Source organism: Oryzias melastigma, linkage group LG12 (genome assembly GCF_002922805.2).
Source record: "Oryzias melastigma strain HK-1 linkage group LG12, ASM292280v2, whole genome shotgun sequence".
Taxonomy (NCBI): Eukaryota; Metazoa; Chordata; class Actinopteri; order Beloniformes; family Adrianichthyidae; genus Oryzias; species Oryzias melastigma.
In genome coordinates this window covers 1,314,455-1,335,602 of record NC_050523.1, presented here as the reverse complement: position 1 = coordinate 1,335,602, position 21,148 = coordinate 1,314,455, and the positions used below count along the sequence as shown (strand labels likewise).

General features: G+C 39.4%; 1 protein-coding gene across 6 annotated transcripts in view; it reads right to left on the bottom strand.

The window, feature by feature from the left end:
* The window catches only part of rasgrf2a (Ras protein-specific guanine nucleotide-releasing factor 2a), a 46,445-nt gene that overhangs the window by 18,517 nt on the left and 6,780 nt on the right, over positions 1–21,148 (bottom strand). For 3 of the 6 annotated variants that reach the window (XM_024299357.2, XM_024299359.2, XM_024299358.2), the window contains exons 1-5: positions 15,463–16,117; positions 2,629–2,735; positions 1,974–2,121; positions 1,699–1,788; positions 1,371–1,624 (exon numbers count right to left, since the gene is read on the bottom strand). In XM_024299357.2, coding sequence (XP_024155125.1) covers positions 1,371–1,624; positions 1,699–1,788; positions 1,974–2,121; positions 2,629–2,735; positions 15,463–15,741 — 878 coding nt within the window. In that variant the 5' untranslated portion in view covers positions 15,742–16,117. Of the gene's footprint in view, positions 1–1,370; positions 1,625–1,698; positions 1,789–1,973; positions 2,122–2,628; positions 2,736–15,462; positions 16,118–21,148 lie in introns of those variants that run through there. The other 3 variants (XM_024299362.2, XM_024299361.2, XM_024299360.2) reach the window with 1 other exon arrangement.

Genomic DNA, 21,148 nt, shown 5'->3' with positions numbered 1-21,148 from the left:
TAGATACATCTTTGCAACAGTTCTTTCAGAATTGGATTTTTGTTATTGTGTGAATGTTTACTAAGCATTCACTCTACAGTGATCCTCCTGCTCCTTTCTGTACGTTTTTTGGCACGTAAAAACTCAATCACACTTTCAGAGGTTTCAGTCATTTTAGTATCAAAATGTTCAGCTGGTTTAGGACATTACTACTTGTATTTCTGGTATTCATAAACTTGATAGTTTTTGTAATATTTAGTAAAATATGCCCCATAGGAAATGAATCTGAAAGTCAAAAATTTAAGTAGATCCTCAACAAACCTTTAAATGTATTTATGGGCTATGTTTTTATCTTTTATAGTCATTTTTAAACAATTTGGAGTTTAGCTAATATTTAAGCAACACGCTAAATGTTTTTGGAAGATTGGCAAGTATTAGCAAATTTTAAGCAATTTTACTTCAATTTTTTCAGAAATTGAGGTCATCTTCAGCGCTCTTTCATAGTTCTTATACAAAATTTCAAATCTTTTACCAATTTTAACATTTTGCAAATATATTTTTGCATTTTTAGCAAATCCCTTCAGTCTTCTTCTTCCTTCTTTCACTTTCAGCTTATCCTTTTCGGGGGCTCCACAGCCTAACAGCACCCACTGCTTCGCATCAGTGATTTGTCAGAGTTTTTGCGCCGGATGCCCTTCCTGACACAACCCTGTACTTGAGGGGCACAGGGACCCAGTTTGGCAGCAGCGACAAGGGTCTAAGGACCCAATCTGGGTGGGGATCAGTGGACAACCCTGGGAATCGAACCCAGGGCTCCTGCGTGTCAGCCCTTCACCTAGCCCACTGAGCCACCCAGCCACTTTTTGGCAAATCCCTTCAGTAATTAAAGTAAATTGTGTCAAAATTTTCAGAAAAAAGCTTCAGCAACTACCTTCAGCAGAAAGCATTCACATTAGCATTATTGCTGGTAATTTCCAGTTTCTATTGTTATTCAAACAACATAAGTAAATAACTTTTTAGCCGTTTATTTTTCTTCCTTTGGCACCATGAGAGTTAAAAATCCTCTTTGTCTGCTAAAACCAAATGAATGCTTAGCTAATTTGATCTTTTTATGAGTTAAAACTTCAGCATTTGAAGGGAATTTTGATTGGCAGGTGGCTGGACTCAACAAAGTTTGCAGTTTTTGGAAAGAGGTTGAGGTGGGCGGGGTTAATTCAGTCAAAGTGCCCACTTTAAGCTACATTTTTGTCATACAGAAGGTGACCTCAGAGAATACTGCCCACTGTATCATTTGTCTGTGATTTCATGGTTGTGTACATTCAACTTAATGGAAGTTGTGAAAATCTCTGAAATCTGGAGTCGCTCCCTGATTTGTCTTCTTCTGTGTTCACCTGTTGAGGAAGATGCTGCTGACGTCGTCGTGGCTGATGGGAGGTTTCTTGGAGCTGGCGGCCATGCGCAGCGGCCTGAGGAAGCAGTTGACCAGGATGGACAGCTGGTGGACGTACTCCGTCTCCGCTTCCACCATGGTGAAGACGATCTGGTTCCTCTTCCTCATGCTCTCGGCGTGAGGAGAGCAGATGTAGTCCTGGACGATGATCTTCCACTTCCTCCGGCAGAGCCAGCCTCGCATGAAACTCTGCACCTGCAGGGGCCACAGAACACGCCGCGTCCAACCTCACCGTCCCGCCACGGATCTCTATGATGAAGACCACTTACCATCTTGATCTTCTTGATATCTGGGTCTTCCTCCTCCTGGTTGTTGTGGTGAGGCAGCATGCGCTCCTTCGTCTTGTTCAGCACTACAATCTGCCATGACAACAGCCTCCATGAAGGATTCATGAGGCCACTTGAGTGTCTGCTAGGTCAGTAATGGCTTTTGGAAGCACTGGAGGCCTGCTGTGACTTCATCCCACACAGGTCTGTTGGTGCTTTTATGTGCATGTGAACTTAAGTATGCATGCACACACAGATGTGGGTGCAGCCATGCGTACCTCGGCTTTGAGCCTCTCGATCTCCGTGTCCTGGTCCTCCAGCTGAGTGCGAAGCTGATTGGCCGCGATCTTCTCCGTCTCCAGGATCTGGACCAGGTGGATGTACTTCTGCATGAGGATCTCACGCTCGATGATGATGTCGGAGTAGCTGACAGGGAAAGGAGAGCCGCTCAGCATTACAGTCTGATCTGACAAACGTCTGCAGTGGACAGAAGACTCATCGGCGTTTCTGCTCATTTTAAAGTTCACACAAGAAGCAGAAACGCAGAGAAAGAGGTCGCGAGGAGAGATCAAGTCTGTGATGTAACCGGTGTGGCAATTCAGCAGCAGCGTGACCTAAATGTGAACCGCTGCGAGAGGAGAGCGTCCGCACGCGCTCAGATGTGCTCTCTGTGTCAAATGTGCACGAGCATGAAGCGCTCAGACTGTGGGCTTGAACAGTTTTCAGATCCTACACAGAATCTATTAAAGCTTTGTTTTTTTGGAGGAGAAAGAAACAGTGCATTGATTTAAACAAGATCAGTTTTGGGGCTGAAATTGAATTAAAAAAATGTTTAAAGACAGAAGCTCTTCAATTTCAAGCTAAGAGATTTTTATTTGAAATAAAGTACAGTGCCGTTTCATCACAGGTGAACGATGACTTTTCCTTTGGTACCTGGCCTGTTGGATGCATTCCACCCACTCGTTACAATCCGTCTCCTCGTCCGTCCGCAGCTCCAGAGGTTTTTGTCCATCGTGGCCAAAGATGACCAGGAAGTAGTGCTGCATTCAAGAAAAACAGACATTTCCAGTTGAAGTGTAACATTTGGATTGTGGAAAACATGAGCAGATGACATGAAAAAGATTTAAATCAATATTAATTCACAGGTATCTGTTTAAGGTCATGATAATGAAAACTAGAACAGCAAAACAGGCTGAAAAGTGAACATTAGAAACTGGAACAATAGACAGACATTTTGGAGGAAATATGTTTTGTGGAAAAAGTGATATTTCACTGACAGTTAAAGGTTGAAAAATTTCAACTGCAATGGAAGAAATGGAAGCAATTTACAGCCCACTCAGACCTTAAAGCTTAAAGCTAAATGTTAGTTGTACGCCACTAGTTCTACTTTGCTTTTTTGTTTGTTTGTGTTCTATTAGTATTTTTTAAATTAAATTGTATTTTTCAAGAATGTTCTTTATGTGTTCAAAATGTTAGATATGTAAAAAACAAAAAAAAAATCAATATTCATTCAAAAGAAAAAATCCCTGTTTTGAATACAATAAACATGACACTAATGTATAGTCACAAGCTAAATCTTATTAGTCTCCCTATGACAATTTTGTTATTTAAATAAAATATTCTCAGTAGTGTTGCAATTATGAATATGACGTTTTTAACCAAAATCCCACAACCTGAATGTCTTAAAAAGCCATTTTTTATGTTGAGGGGGTGTGGCTTTTGGAGCTGAGCAGAGCTGCTCGTCCCAGACCCCCCCCGCCCCGTCTGATTATGATAGCTTTGTGTCTCTGTAGCATAGATCTTCACCCCTGCTACATAAAAATGTCCAGCCGTATGGTTCTGATCCGGATGTCAGCTGGACGAGGAAGTGAAGATCTTCATGGACAGAACTTCCTCCAAAATCCTGATTCTTTCTCCTTCCAGTTCACCAAAGACTCTTTTAGCTAATTCTCCAATGTTTATTGACTGTGATCAATACATTCAATCATTGGTTTCTCAGAGTTCTTGATAAAATAATCAAAGCTAACATCAAAATGCTCTTTCATTGATTTACAATCCTTTCCAACTGCGGTCAAATGAGCCGCCGTTCACATTTCCGTGGTCACATCAAGAAGCTCCGTGGAGTCTGGTGGAGATTTTCCAGCGTTCTCAGTCCTGCTACCGTAAGTATTGGATGAAACTCACACCAAAAATCCAGTGATGCTGATTTGACCACAGAAATGTGAACGGCGGCTCATTTGACTGCAGTCAATGTGAAGATACCATCTTCTCTTCTCCAGAACCTGAACTAGACACTAGGAACAGATGAGGGTTTAGTGCATGTGCAGCAGAGCTGTTGATGGAAAGAAGATCATTCATTCAAACAGAGTCTGTCCAAGACAGTTTGATTGATGTAAAGGAGAAATACTCGGAAATGCAAAAACTAAATGATTTCTTATTACATTTGTTCTCTTTCAGAAGAAATATGAAACAGACATGTTGAAAACTCTGAAAACTGGATTTTTTATAGGAGGGGGAATTTAAAGGTAATAATAAAGCAAAATTAAGCGTAAAAAATTGACATGAAAACTTTACAGAGTAAACGGTGTGTTTTAATGTATCCAAAATAGGGTGGTAATAATGAAGTACCCGTGTGTTGCGATTAGATTTAAAAAAGCATTAAAATAAAAGAAAATAAAAATAAAAATATTACAAACATTTTTAGATCAATTTCCTTTAAAGATGAAATCCGTCAGTTTGTCAGTCTAGCTGAAAGGACGCGAGTGTTTTCTAGTTGTTCCATTTCTATTGAGGTGTTGCTGCGACTTCATTTACGATCTTGTGGTCATTGATTTACTGTAACTGCAGTCAGCACAACTCTGAAGATGAAAAACTGTGGAGAACATTTTCAGGATTTGTTGTTAAATGATCCAAAACAACACAGATGTTTATGTTGTTTATTGTTGGAGTTAACCAGGAAGTCGACAGAAAAGTTTTAGACTGTGACATCAATTACAGTGACTATATCTTTCTAAATCTGTTTTAATCCGTTATGTTAATTCTGATCTCTTGTTCAGAATAAAAGGTAGAAATGATGAAGATTAAGTACATATTTTAATTTTCATTCCTACAGTAAAAAGACAAACGTATAGCAACCATTCAAAGGTAATATATTCATTAGAAAGAATCGTGGTTTGATCACCACCTCAGTTGCGCTCCATAGATCTACCTGGAGGAGAGAGGTTTTTTGCTTGTTTTTCCCCTAAATGTGTCCATACATGTACTTTTAAAAATACATTTTTCATAAAAATCTTTTTCATGATGTGACTGTAGTTTGCTTTGAGGCTGCCGCAGAGACATCAGGCCGGTATAGTAATGATGTAACGATAAGCGGGTGAAAAACACTTGCTAGCGTGCGCTGGCTACAAACCAGAGAGGCTTAAGGGCTTGTGTCAGTGTGTTGGTGTGTGCGTGTGTGTGCGTGAGTGTTAGGGCAGTGAGGGTTTACATAACATGAAGGCTTGTACAGCTCCTTGCATTGCTAATGCGGCTTCCCCGGCCACGAGCCCGCTTTAAGCTCCAGGATAACAATGAGTGAGACGGGCAGACAGAGGAGGGAGATTTAAGCGGACCTGGAACCAGAATCACTACAGACTGTCGGCAAACGGTTTGTCACGCTCAGACAGAAGCGTGGCAGCAAAGAAATGACCTGCAAAAAGACCTGAAGAAGTTGTCATCTGGGAGATAAAGTCATGTAAAAAGTTTGTTTTTTCCATGAAAACATCAAGTTCAAGCAACCACATGATCTGGAAACATATGAACATGTCAGAAAAAACACATTGAACAAGGGTTTTTGAACACGATTTCACACTGGACTGTCGCTACCTGATACTAGCCCACAAACTCGTAGTCAGAAGAGGCTTGGTGTGAATCTGGTAAATCTTGATCCAAGCTTTTTTTTTTTCACAGCTCTATTCCGATAAATCAGGAGTGTCAAACTTAATCGCACAAGGGTCAAAATCCAAAACACACCTTAGGTCGTGGGCCAAACAGGATAAACATTTATTGTGAATGCTATAAGCTGATTTTTTTGCTGAAGATGCTGAAATTGATGGCTAAAAACACTGAAGCTGGCAACGCTGAAGCTGATAGCCAGCTAAAATATTAGCTAAATGCCGAATTAGACTAAAAAAGAAAAGAAAAACAGCTAGCATGTACTGAAATATTAGCTAAACTCCATAATAGCCAGAAAAAAATCTTAGTAAATGCCAAAACACTCCAGGTATCAGAAAGTCAATTTTAAAACTTTAAAACTGTAACTTTTTTAAATAATCATGAATAATAAATATGCAGGAATATTATTCCAGAATAAATCAACTTAAACCTTAAATAACTTTCAATATTTTACCCTCCATAAAAATATATTTTGTCAAAATTATACAAGTTAGAAATGAGCATGAGATAACATCGGGTCATTAATGACATTAAAATAAAATGATCTGGAGGGCCGGATAGAATTACCTGGAGGTCCGGATCCGGCCCTCAGGCCTTGACTTTGACATGTGATAAATGAACAACTTGATGTCTCAGAATTCCAGCTGGCCACAAACCACAATTATTGATTTCTCCTTCGTAACAGATTTTAAAAGGGTCGGCACGTTTGTGATTTGTAAAGGACACTACCTAAATGTCACTAATAAGTTTTAGCCCCTGATAAGTCAAAGTTCAACTGGTTTAGCTTTAGTAAAGTGTTTAATGGCTGTATGTAGATCCAAAAAACAGACTTAGAGGAAAAAAAAAAACAGACGCAAGAGTTTTGAACACAGAAGCCTGAAACATACATTTACGTAGATTTTTCATTGAAAGCTGTCACATTTCCAAGACTGCTATGAACGTAGAATTAGATTCTTATTGGGAAAATACAACCTGATCCAGGTAAACAACATGTAAAACTGAGAAACAGAAGGTTGCCGTTCCAAAACTTCAACAGACCCTCTGCTCTTCTCTGACCCTTCACAGAACCAGACAACTCAAAACCCCACAGCACCAGTACCGGTCCATCCCCTGTATGGCTGCATGTGACTATGCCTGTTCCTAGAGAGCTTACTGATTTAACCCTGCCCTGGTTGCTGTTGATTACCTGGATCAGGTGTGTTCAGTCAGTCGGACTCTGGAATCCCCTGATCCAGGTAATCAGGTGAACTGGGTAGAGGGGGTTGGAAGATGAGCAAGGCAGTAGCGCTTGAGGACTGTAGCAGAGGTTACAGTGAGGTGTGTTTGTGTCGAGTTGGTAATTCAGACTGTGGCTGCAGGCAAACAGGCCCAGCAAAGATGCTATTCTTAGTAGAGAACAACAGCCTCCCAAAGCAGCGCCGTGTGCGAGGCGAGCTCAGGAAAACGCAGGAAGAACGGCGTGTTCGTGCAGGATCAAAGGTCAACATTAATTCACATTTTAATGCCACAAAACTCATTATATCATCAGTGTTCAGTGAAAACACTGGAGTTCAACAAACCAGCTCTACAGTCAGACGTTATTAATTAGAGTTGTAACCAGTATGGGTACTATGATGCTCAATATCTGCTCTGGAAGATTCAAGTACAAATATTCACGGCATCCAAGATTGCTGATTCTGGATCCTAATAAATGCAGTACTGTGTACTAAAATACAACTCAGGCATAATGTATTTATTGTTCTAAAATGCATAATAATGCTGGATTTTATGTTTATAAATTAAATTTTTTAAAAAAGCTGAATGCATAGCACTAATGTCACCGGAAGTAAACAAATCTTCAAAATAAAGGGTCGTTGAAGCGTCCTATTTTCAAAATAAAGCTATCGATTGATTTTGGTGGTTGAAAAATATAAGAGTGAAGTTCTGTTTACTTACATGAAAAAAACCAAGTTTGCCTTAATCTTTTAACATTGTAGCTTTAGCTTCAGTGTTTAAAGTCTTTTGATTTCAGTAACTCTTCAACTAATGACGTAAAAAGCAGCCTCACACTGATACGCAGAGCTGCACAGCTGGGAAGTGATCCTCAGCTGATTCTACAGCGGAGAAAATCGGCTTTTTATTAGGGATCGACCAATTTGTTTTCTTTCCAAGGCAGATATAATACTTTTTAAAGTGTGAGTGGCCGATTGCCGATATTTAGGTTGATATTCATTTACAATATTCGTTTTGAAAAAATTAATCAAAATAAAATGGGCAACATGCTGTCAGATGCTCAACTCGTGCTTTTTCTTTTTTTTTTTTTTAAAGCATTTGGAAAGCCTGTAATCGATACATATTTTTTTAATAAAGCCAATCAAGACAACTTCAGCATATGTAAAATATTGTAAATTATTGTTTGTTTTTTCCAATTCTACTATGCTAAACTTTATTGATGTCCAATTGCAACTGAACTCACCACGACACAAAGTTCAGTGGTGACGAGTGCAGACTGTGTCTGAGTTAAAAAGTTATGTGAGAATTCGGGAAGGTAGGATTATTTTTCTTATTTTTATATCAAACTAAAAACTAGATATATAACATTACCTGCGATAACGCTAGTGTGAATGCTGGAAGCTGAATTTGTTGAAATTAATAGCTAAAAACGCTGAAACTGATAGCCAGCTAAAATATTAGCTAAACTCCAAATTAGCTTAAAAAAGGAAAAAATCCTAAATTTGCCAAAATACCTAGTATGTAGCTGAAATATTGGCTAAGCTCCAAAATAGCCTAAGAAGCCTTAATAAATGCCAAAATATTCCAAAAAGCTGGCATAACGCCATTATAAATTTCAGCTTTACTACACTCTGACGCCATATAATATAAAGTAACGACTAATCGACTATTAAATTAGTCGTTGACTATTTTAATAGTCGATTATTTGACTAATCGTGTCAGCCCTATACCGTACGCATCAGATTAACCTGTCGTCTGACACACATCATCAATTATAAACGTTTAGTGTTGTTTTATCTTCCAGTTCAGTACTTTTTGTGCTCTTGTTGGTTACTTTGCTGACATTTAAGGAATAAAAATGTAGTTTTTAGAAATGTTCTCTAACCCTCGTTTAGCTCAGCCGTTTTAAATTTGACCTTTTGCCTGTTTCTGATTAAGTAATAAACGATAACTGACCTTATTTATAACCCTTTCCCAGGTGTTTCTCACCTGTGCTCATTATTTAATGAACTCCATGGAAAGCATGCATTGCTTCTATCTCACAGCAGTGAGCGCATTAAGATTCACTGTCCTGCCCAAGGACACTCTGACATATGGCGGGGCTGAATAATCAAACCATTAATATTCTGACAGGAAGATGACCTTCGTACCAACTGAGCCTCATGCGAAAACGCTCTGCCACCACAAGCTATCATGTTTCAATCAGAGAGACAAAGGGAGAAGAAAAAAAAACGACATTTTCACCACATTGATGCCAAAGAAAGGACAATATGCAGAAATGTCAGATTAGGTATGACGCAGTTTTTAGCTTTAAGAATTGATTCACTTTAGTGGCATGTTATCATCTGAATCTCGTTCAGCCTCCGGGTCTGATTTGGTTCTGCATAACATTGGGAAGTCTTCTCGATTCAGAATTAAAGCCAAAGGTTTTTAGGCCACGCCTGTAAGAGTCTATCAAGACTTGTGCTTGAGGAACGAGAGTTCAAAGAGTAGGTAGCATTAAGGAGGTAGCATCTTAAGGGGACCACAGGTAGTTCCCTTGAGGATCGTACGGCCATCTAAAGGGAAGTCATGAAAATGAAACGCATTGTTGTGATAGAGCTGCCATGATTAGTCAATTAGTCGAGGACTAATCGACTAATAAAATGTTCAACAACTAATTTATTAGTCGATTACTCGTTTCTCTCTCTTTTTTATCAGCCAAATTCAGCTTCCAGCATTCACACTAGCATTATTGCAGGTAATGCTATATATCTAGTTCATAATTATGTTAAAAGTTACGTTTTTAAAGTTTAAAATTTTATTTTTAGGTGTTCAATAAATGTTTATCCTGTGTGTTTTGGATTTTGGCCCCCTGAGCGGTTGAGTTTGACACCCCGGCTCTACCTCATTGGAGCAAAGTTTCTGCTGAAGGAACATCTGCTCTCTAAAGAGATCAAGTCTTTCTACAGACATGTAGAAATGCTAACTGTCCTGCTACGAGCAAGAACATCACATCGTCTGGAATTCTATAGAGTCAGAGTATAGTGAGGTTGAATAGTCGTGAGCGTTCAGCACCACAAAATGCACTTTAGTTATATTTGAGTCAGTGAGACCAAAACTTTAACTTTATTGAAAAATAGTTCCTTTATTTCTGATGCCAACTTCATTTGATTTAATCTTGTTTTAATGGAGGAAACTAATGAAGGACAGAGGCTGCGAATTTGTCGCGCAAATCACGTTTGGTGTAAATGCACTTTTTACTGACCCTTACATGTTGTGTAAGTGTTCAGTATGACCTGTCACCCACAGCAAGCATGTAGAAAAAATGTGCTTGAACATTTATTCTCTCTACGGGATCATTGAGCGGTCTAACACCTTGATATTTCAGGCGTGTCACCTGCATGATCCTTACAGGTTTGACCATTTTCACCCGTAGAGACACTTGGAACTAAAACTTTACTGTGTTTTAGAAGCTCATAAAAAAATAAACGTTTAAAACTAAATTGTACTGTAATAAATAAGTCGGTCTTCGATTACATTGAAACTAAAACGTTGTTTATGCATCTGCCTCATTTGATAAAGATGCTGATTAGAGATACAGGTTCCTGGGTAAATGAAGCTGCAACAACATAAAGAAGAGCGGACATGAAAAGAGAAAGAGAAAGCTTGACGTCCTCCGATGATTTATCCAACTTGAGTGTTTCATCATCCCAACCCTGGGCATCAGATTCAGCCTGGTGTCAGCGCCACAGAGTGGCTTTCGTTTGGCAAAGATCAGACAATGATGGGTTGTGTCAGAAATCCTCCTCACTGCAGGGCAGGAGCTCTGCGGCGCAACCACCGCGTGTCAAAGCCAGGAATACCAGGTCAACTGGAGGCTTTATCTAACTAATATTTTAGCTGGCTATCACATTCAGCGTTTTCAGCTCTTAACTTCAGTGATTTCAGCTATTAACTTCAGTGTTTTTAGTTTTTCAATTTCAGAATCTTCAGTGGCAACATTCAGCTTACAGCATTCACACTAGTATTATCACCGGTAATGCTATACATCTAGTTTTTAGTTCGTTTAAAGCTAATGATGGTTAAGTTGTGTGCTTTACATCCAGTTTGCGAATGACCCGATTAGTCGACTAATTGGAAAAAATAATTGGTGATTAGTCGACTATTAAAATAATCATTTGTGGCAGCACTATTACTATGAAGCTGTCATGTTCATGAGAACTTCAGTTTAAGAAGCTTTACTTCAACATAGGCTGAAATGTTTTCTTCAGGTCTGCTTCAACACCAACCTACAGTCACAAACCGAGACTTCTGAAGAATTTGAGAAAATAAATTCCTTTTAATTCTACTTTCCTCTCTGGGAAATATTGAGGTATTTTTGAACTTAACTAAATAGTTCTCGGCTTAAACTTTTCTTCATTTGATCATTACCTGCTTCCAAATCAACAAATCAAAACCCGACATAGACATAACAAACAAAATCTCAAACTGGAAAAAACACAAAAAAGTGCAAACAGAGATGCCTTTTAGCACTACTTTGCGTTTGGTTGTTGCATAAAAAAAAAAAAAAATCTCAACAGAACCCCAAACTTTTCCAACAAATGTTCCTAGCATTTATTTAAACAGACAAAGTGCATTTCTGAGAGCCTAGACTTGCTTTGTGATGACTGTAGATGTGAAATGTGGCAGTGATGTCCAGTCTAGGTTCCTGTTCACTTGTCACTAGAACTCACACAACTGGCGCTTAAAGTCTAAGCCCAGCCAGGCAAGCGGGCAAGTGGACAAGCGGGCAGGCAGGCGGGCGGGGGGCCCCCTGTAGCTCTAATGCCAGTCTGTCACACTGCAGTGGAGACGATGTGACCGCCCAAGTGTTTGTATCTGACATGGGTTTGTTACAAATGTTTTGGATTCTTGGTTTTAGATTTTACCAAAGTTTTATTTTGATTAATTTTCCCTTTTTTGACCTAATAATTAGCTCGTTTTAGTTTTCTAAAAGAAGCTTTTTGAGTTCAACATTACAGTTCGACAATAAAAAATATAAACATACCAATAAATATTCCTCATTCTACTAGTAAACTGTTCCAAGAACAGACTACAAGTTCAACCTGATGTAAAGATTGGATAAACAATGACAACCACCAGTACATTTTCAATCTAAATTCCCAACAAAATCCTGTTCAGGCCAGATGAAAGACAAGTATGATAGAATTGAGTCAAAATCTATTGTGCCGATAAATACCTAAACTTCTGCTTTCTTTTTTAGAGTTAATAAAACTACAAATTCTACATTCAGATTTACCAAAAACAATTGAGCACAAAGCCAAACAAAGATCCCTTTTGGTTCCAAACAAACAGAGTGTAATCCTGATCCAGGCTTAACGTTTACTTCAGTTCAACTCAGTTCAGCTCAAAGGAAAAAGGAATTGAGGATAAGCAATCCAAGAGGACTTCTTTAAGTGTTCTTTTTTTAGTACATCAGTGTTTTACTTCAGTGTTGGCGCTCAATCACTGCTATAAAAGATCAGTGAGCAAAACAGGAAAGTAGATTAAGAAGAGAGTCAATAATCCTAAAGCAGGTGGGGGTGTTCAGGTCCAGGGGTCTCCATGCACATTCATTTTGTTTTCCCCACACTGTAGGATTTTAATGCATTGTGTGTGTTATTTTTAACTCCTTAAGTTTTAGTCCCAACTTCCCTTACAGGTGGAAACGAGCTGTGAAAATGGTCAAACCTGTACGGGGCACGCAGGTGACCCACACCGAATAATGAGGCCATAGACCGCTCAATGAGCACATACAGAGAAAATGCTCATGTTTATCTATGGGTGTGCTGCGGCCCTACAGGTCGTTGTGAACACTTCTACAACATAGGGGGAAGTAGGTGAGAGGAAGGCGTGTCGTACAGATTTTTTCAACCCCTCACCAAATCCTGCAGACTGAACAAGGATCCCGTTAGTGCTGCTCATGTTCCTTGCTGCAGCCTGACTGTTTAAAAAGAGACAATCAGAGTGTAATTTGTGTGGACGTCCCACGTATCACGTGCACATTTGTGCGTGGACATTAAGGAGCCAGTACTCACACCTTACGAACAAATAGAGCGTGGCGTAAGGACACCGTACGACAGCATCACCTGTACGTCATAAGTGCTTCCACTATCCTTACGAGTACTTTGTATTTAAGAGGCCATTCCATCCTCAAGGGATCTGCAAGAAAAAACCTGTGCTCACCTTTAAGGGTATAGGAAAGTTTTTAACTGGGGAAAAAAGATCTTCTGCAGCTTCACGTCTCAGAGATTAAAAGAATGAAATCATAATTACCTTCATAAACAATCAAGCAGCATCAGTGAAGTACTTGTAACCTTCGTCTAACTTTAACCGGGTTGTCAGAGAGAAATAATCCACAACTCGTTTAATATCATCCATAGGAATTTGGGGAGGCAGCTACAGAAGCTGCAGCGTTCTGATTGCAGACGGGATTACTGACATTTGTACTCTGATTTGTGAACTATCTAAGAGAGGAAAACAAATACAACCAAGTAGGACATTTCTAAAATAAATATTGTACAAATTTCTTTTACAACTATAAGGTTACATTTGATTATTTATGTAAAATTGCTTTAAAAGCGTTCAGCTGTCAGCTTTGCCGTTCTAAACCATACAAACCTGCAGATGACCGGCGATGTGTGATGTCACGTGAAAAGGGTCTCTTATGAGCAAGTTCTCGAGTAGCAGGAAAGCTGGTTGGATGTAAACACAGTGATAGAGGTCGTGATATAATAGATAACTCTTTAGTGTGGAAAAAAATCTGTCAGCTCACATACTCAGGTTGTTGAAGGTGCATTGATGAATTTAGATCAAATTTAAACTTCAACCAATGCTCAGAATTACTATTTCAATGCCGTTAAATGTCCTTTCATATCAGATTCCAATAAATATTCATCCCTGAGATAAACCTTTTGACAGATTTCTTTGTTAGTAATCAGCAAAATTGTTCTTTAAAATCTGCATAAATGATAATAATACCTTTCCTTTCATTCTGGTTGACACTCTTTGGTCACATCACATCTGACTTGCTTGTACACACCTCTCAACTTCCTCCAAACGTCTCTTGACTCCAACTCCGAGCTCTCACAGCAACCGTTATGACAAGAAGGAGCTCAAAGCTGATCCTTGGTGCAATCCCACCTCCACCTTTAACTTCTGTCACACCTACAGGACATCCAACCACTGTCTGTCAGCTTTTATCCTTGTTCTGAACATCTACAAGGTTCCTAGCTCCTCCCTCTTGATCATATCAGACTTTCTCTAGATTCAAACGCTCAAAGCAGCTCCTTCTGATCTTCTCTGTTCTTCTCCAACAGCATCCTCAAAGTAAATATAAAACCATACTGTTGCTAAAAAAACTGTGTATCTTCCTCTACTCTTTACCATAATGTCATTGTGTGACACATCAGCTTTATTCCTCTGGAGTTTCCATCATTCTGCATGGCTACCTTCTTCTCAAAAATCAAACCACAAACAACTTCTCTTCCAAAATTACAACATTTGCACGAGATGTAATCAACTCGTGTTCTCCTCTCTCCACTGTTAGATCTCTATGTGCTCCTCTCTTTTCTGGAAAAATGTCTCCACCAGCACCTGTCCTGAACAAACTTCCCCATCACTTCCTCGTCACCTGCTTCTCTCACCTGAGTGTCTGTTGATGTCAGCCCACTTGGGATATTCCAGATTACCTTTGAAGTACCCCTCGGAATTACAAAAACTACAAAAGTGCAGATCAATTGGTTTTTGTTCTTTTTAACATTCAGTTTACAGATTTTTAATCCAATTTTTTCAGTCACTGATCGGTTACAATCCTTTTAACCTTTGTTTAAAGAGAAAACTGCTTTTTGGGAAAACGTGGGATTAAAGCCTCTCTCAGGGGCACCACAGTGAGGGAACCAGTGTGGGGCAAACTCTACTGGGCATCTAAAGGTATATTCATCCAGGTTAGCTGGATGGTGGTTAGCTGCTGTACAGGCATATTGTTTGTTCTTTACAAATGTTTAAACAAATGTAACTTCCATAAGTTAGAAATGTTCTATACTTATTTACAACTCTTCTGATTTATTTTGTAATTGTTTGCTTTAGTCAATATCTTTACCTGTTTTAGTTTGTTTTAATACTTTTGAACAATTTCTTATGTTATCATTAGATAAAGAGCAGCAAGTTTCCACAACATTATCAATAAAACACATTTTATGCAGAATCTACTTGTTTAAACATGATAAAAACAATGTGATAGGTTTGCATTTTGTATTTAACACAATCAGCTGTTAATTTTAGATTCCAAGAAAATCTTTCAAACTGTTACAGTGACTGGAGATCAAATCTCACCAGAATCCTCTGCAGAGCCCCTGAAAGCAGAGCTGAGGTCTGTTCATTCCAGCAGCTCCAACAGCTGATGGCTAAATTTCACTCCGAATATTAAGAAGAATCACTAAGATATGCTGCGACCTCAAAGGAACACTTTAACATTTATAACCGGGCTGGAAAGTTTTCTTTTAGATTTTTCCCCTATAAACCCGTTTGTTTTTGCTCAAGATGAACTTCAAAACTTGAAGTCTAAAACCCTGAAGAGAGCGCACATCGACCTGGACGCACCTGCTGTTTCTCCGTGGGCTCCTTGCTGATGGCGGAGACCTTAGGCGCAGGTGCGCGCTCGCACGTGCATCCTTCCAGCAGGTATATACCTGAGGGTCTCGTGCTCTGCTCGTTCTCGAAGTAGAAGAGCAGGTTCTGGTGGAGGGCGAAGTACTTCTCGGTCCAGCGGCTGTTCTCCGTGGTCTTCTTGCTCAGGAAGCCGCGCTTTGTGCCCTCTTTACGCGCGATCCCCGACAGGTGCAGCGCGTGGCCCTCGTTGTAGCGCACGCTCTTCTGCATTTTACACTCCTTTGGAAACTTTCACGTGCGGACCGTCACATCTCAGCGCGCACGCCGCAGCCGGCGGTATTTTTAGCGGATGGATACCAAAGAGAAGGCGGATAATATCTCTGCTGGAAAAGGTAATCCAGGCTTACCATGGTAGAAAAAGTTGGAGCGCGCGCCGCGCCGCGCGCATCACTCCGCAGCTCAAGACTCTCCTGCAGCTCAAAGAGCTTCACGAGGCGCGCATGCTGGAAACTTCAGAGCGACGAGTTACCGCGCGACTCTGCGCGCGGGAGAAAAAAACGCGAAAAGAACAAAGCGAGGCGCGCGGCGCAGAAACAGACTCCGGGAACAGACGGTGCAAACGGAATCACGGCAGAGATCAGCGCTAATCGGCTTTGACACCACCTTAAAGAGACAGGTCGCTCTGGAGATCTGTCCTACGAATGCGCAGGCGCAACGCGTGACCGCTAGAGGTCGCTGTCACGGGATCCGAGGGTTAGAGGAATACCGCGTTTCTTCTCGTATACTTTTATCAAACCACTAAATCAAGGATTGATTAACTGCATAAGAAATCACTTTAATATTTAACAAGTTAAAACTCTAAAGACCTACTCTGATGAAAGTTGTGTTTTAACCCTTCCGCTCTCCTTAGTTTGTTTACATTAAGAGTGGGGTCATCTGGACCCCCCAAGACAGTGCGCTGAACTTTTTTTTATCTTTGATTTTTGAGTTTCACTAATGTCCATGACAGACATAAAATCCTGTCCACCTTTGTCATGGAAGAAATCACATATCAATATGTGGTTGGAGTCATCTGGACCCCAAAGAGAGCGGAAGGGTTAAAGGTTATATGTGTTCTTGAGGCATTCTTCTGATGATTGAGAACATTAAGCTTAAAATTTCATGAGTATTTATTTAAATTGTGAATCGAGAGCAGATGAAAATTTTGAAAAAGATTGTATTCGTGACGTAAAAAATAATCAATAGCTCCCAGCTTCGCTCCATTCTGATGCATCCACTTGTAGACGACTAGATCCATGAACGTCTTGGTTTTGTTTCGCTAAGCGAGACGACCTGACTGCAGACAAGATGGCAGAGATCACTGGCCGGAAGCAGGAATTAGACAACTTACTCAAACGTAACCAAAAAGTTTTCAGAATTATAAATAAAATGTATTAAAACCTTAAATGGAAAAAGGCGATTTGTGGTGGTGCTTCCACTTCTGGTCGAAGACTTAAGGTTCTGAACGTTGATGTCTGCAGCCAGGTCCTCTTGGTCTTAGCTAGTATCTGGCTCAGACTTGTACGTGTGGATAGCTCCAATATTGCTCGCCATTTTTGTTGCACCGCTAATGTTAGGTTGGGGTGTGAGGAGCTGTAAGCTAGAGGGAGAGCTTGTAAACAGAGAGCTCTCTGTTATGGGTGACGGGAAGGGGGGTGGGGTTGCTCTGTCCACACTTACAGTCTCACTGGCAACTCAGAGGTGAATTTCTATTAAACTCATGCCTCTCTGCAGAAACTATGTCCTAGAAAACAACATAGACTTTTGGATTTGGTTAAGATTGCATTATCACAAAAAAAGACTTTGACAATAAACAGATGATCGAAGCGAGACTTTAAAGTAAAATTCATCTTTTACTCTAACATTTGTCTGATAAGAAGAATGAACTTACAATTTTCAACCCTAAAAATGCCCATAGCTGTTGAAAGAAGTAGGTTAAATGCAGGGTGGAGGCAGCAGGAGATTGATGATATCATTTAGTTATTAAACTGAACACAAACAAGGCACATTAATCAAACACTTAAAACAACGATCCAGCCAGAACAAGGACATGAGAAACTGCTAGACTGGATGTAAAAAAACGACTGGAAAAGAGTAAAAGAAACCAAACGATTATGGAACTGATGATAACAAGACACAATGGAAACACAAAAACATGGAAGTAACACTTAAGTGCATTATAAAATTATACATATGTATGAATAATAACCATGTTGAACAATAACTGCATCTTCTTTGCAGTTTACCTTATTAAAGATGATTCCATAAGATAAGATAAGATAAGATAAGATAAGATAAGATAAGATAGAAAACAATAACAAATAGCTCAAGCAGACCTGCCTGGTATTCAGATTATCTAGAAATAAATAAAAAACTTGAGATGGTGACAAGGAAATGAGTCAATTCCCAAACTGATAACATACGAGATTCACACAACCGAGCATTTAAACTTTTACTACACTTCAGATGTTTAATTTTTTTTTTTGCTGACTTAGCACTTATTCAGCACCATGCTTGAGTTAATCGTAACATTTACCAAACAAAGGATTAATTAACCCTTTAACACTCCCAACAGCATTCACTCTTTTGGATACAATATTTGACACACTGAAACCATAAAATATTAAGATTGTCAAAATTTGTAGGAATTACATTAATTGCAAAAACAGTAGAAGAGTTAGGGTAGTTCAAAGAACCAAATACTGGAGCTAAAGGGTTAATCTGCTTTTCACATTAGTGATTTATTGCAGAACCAGAATTCACATGTCTCGCGCTCTAATAGTACTACGTACAATAAACGCGTAAACATGGCTGACACCTGTTTCGGGCTCACAGATGCATTCATCATGACTGAACGGTCAGAGCAACCAATCAGCAGACATTTTCATATCTGCCTAAACTTATAGAGCCAAGATTATTGTGCATCCTTTCTAGAAAATGACACAATTTGAGCAATTTCAGAGAAAATGCAATATTATTTTTAGACAAATAACTAATGAGGTAAAAATGTAAATTATCTGTATTTAAACTCAATGTATTTTTTATAAACACAAAATGTAAATCTGGTTACAATGCTGCCAAAAAAGGAACAAGTTCAATGATAAATGTGACTTACTGACTGTAAAATGAAAGCATTTTCTATTAAAAACATGGAAAAGACTCATTTAGAGCCACTTCTCTCTGTTGTTCAACTCAAACACAATGTTTAGAGGATAAAAGCAGAAGTTTCTATTTTGGTTCAGCCTGGATATGCATCAGTTGACGAGCGTTCGCTCTGAAACTGCCAGTCAGGCTGAAAACACAAACAGATGTTATGTTTAGCTGATAGCGTGCATGAGCGTGTGCATAAAGACATGGAGACAAATGATGTATGCGTGTGCGTGTTTGATAAGCTGACCCAGACTTTGCCTTTGTTTTCCGATGGCATTTTTTCCTGTGATAACAGATGATGTGCAGCTCTTCATTCACTCCGTAAAGTCAAAACAAAACATGGGCATTTATTGCTAACCTGCTCCAGGATCCTGCAGTCTGTATTTACAGCAGCAGATAAACCCAAATAGCAGAAGTTAAACGTTGTTTGATCCTGACATGAACTGATTTAAGCTCTTCTTCTTTTCCTTTGGGCTTTTCCCTTCAGGGGTCTCCACAGCGAATCAGTTTCCTCCATCTAAGCCTGTCTTCAGCATCCTCCACTCTAACACCAGCCACCTTCATGTCTTCATTCACTGCATCCATAAACCTCCTCTTTGGTCTTCCTCTAGACCTCTTTCCTGGCAGCTCTAGACTCAGCATCCTTCTACCAATATATTCACTGTCTCTCCTCTGAACATGTCCAAACCATCTCAGTCTGGCCTCTCTGACTTTATCTCCAAAACCTCTAACATGTGCTGTCCCTCTGATGTATTCATTCCTGATCCTATCCATCCTGGTCACTCCCAAAGAGAACCTCAGCATCTTCATCTCTGCTACCTCCAGCTCTGCTTCCTGTCTTTTCTTCAGTCCCACTGTTTCTAGTCCAGAACTGATTTAAGCTATTGTGTGTTATTTAAAATGAAGTTTTTCCTTCTTTATATAAGAGTCATTTTTACATCACAGACAAGTTGATCATCACAACACTAAAGTCTACCAGACAGAATACGTCCTAAAGATGCATTCAGTTGAGTTTCAACATTAAGTCGATGTACAGGCGCGATCTCAGGTCCTGTGGCAAGATTTGGGCAGCAGATACAGTGCGTCAACTAATCAGGGACTCAGCTTTGGACACGAGACGTTTTCAGTGACTCGATCAGCGGGTTGAAAGCAACTCCAATATGGCTGCTTAATGTGAGGATGGCCTGTCACAGAGCCCACAGAGCTGGAGCGATGGAGCCTGCTATGCTAGTCAGTCGCCTGGTGAACAGCGTAGTGATCTTAAGGGACTAGTAATGGGTGGTAGCTAGCTGGATTGGGCTCTATAATCTGGGTAAAGGATGATGTTATATGTCAAATTCATGTTTGTTTTTTATTCCACTGATGGCATACATTAAATATAATTTCTTACTACAAATTAAAAAAAAATATGTTCACTTACTGGATGACTATCATCTAATAGCATTTAATACCGTAGTTTTTAGACAAATGACTAATGAGGGAAAATGATCTATATTTAAACTGAAAGTGTTTTATGAATACAAAATATAAATTAAATTACAAAATAACCAAGACAAGTTCAGTTAGCTTTTGGCTGAAATCCCTTTACAGCTTTCAGTCATAATTTTCTTGTTTTTCTTTTCAGGATAACAACTTTGATCTTCTGTCTGTTGCTGCTCACAAAGCAGACTGAGTCCACTTCATCATTTCTCTCAAAATTGCTTTATCTTCAGGCTTGTTTCAGAAGGACTGGCACTATTCATAAATGTTCAATGACTAATTATTAAAAATGGAAGGGAGGAATCTCATTTTAAAAAGGCTCTCAGAGTATTGCACAGGATTTATCTATTTCCTGCACCCAGCAGAGATAGATGTGCGTCCCGAGTGTTGTTGAAGGCCAATGCTTTTAAGTCTAATTAATTTAATGGAATTAGCGACATTTATAAATATGACATCTAGTGCACTGAGAAAAACGGTACAAAAAGCTGTGGGTGTTTTCTGCTGCTAAACTGACAGCAGCGTCTCACACCTGAGCGACTGGAAACTTTCATTTTTCTTTACAACTGGAGTTATTTTAATTACTAGTGCTGCCACAAACAATTATTTTAATAGTCAACTAATCACGGATTATTTTTTCGGATTAGTCGACTAATCGGGTTATGCGTAAACTGGATGAAAAGCACACATCTTAACCATCGTTAGCTTTAAACGAACTAAAAATTAGATATGTGGCATTACCCGGGATAATGCTTGTGTGAATGCTGTAAGCTGAATTTGGCCGCTGAAGATGCTAGTGCTAAATGAAGATGCTAAAATTCATAGCTACAATCGCTGAAGCTAAAAAGTCAGCTAAAATATTAGTGAAATGCCAACTTAGCCTAAAAACAGAAAAAAAACCCTAAGTTAGCCAAAATAGTTGGCTTGCAGCTGAAACATTAGCTAAAATTTAAAATAGCCTTAAAAACAAAAAGGCCAAAATTAGCCAAAATAGCTAGCATGTAGCTGAAAT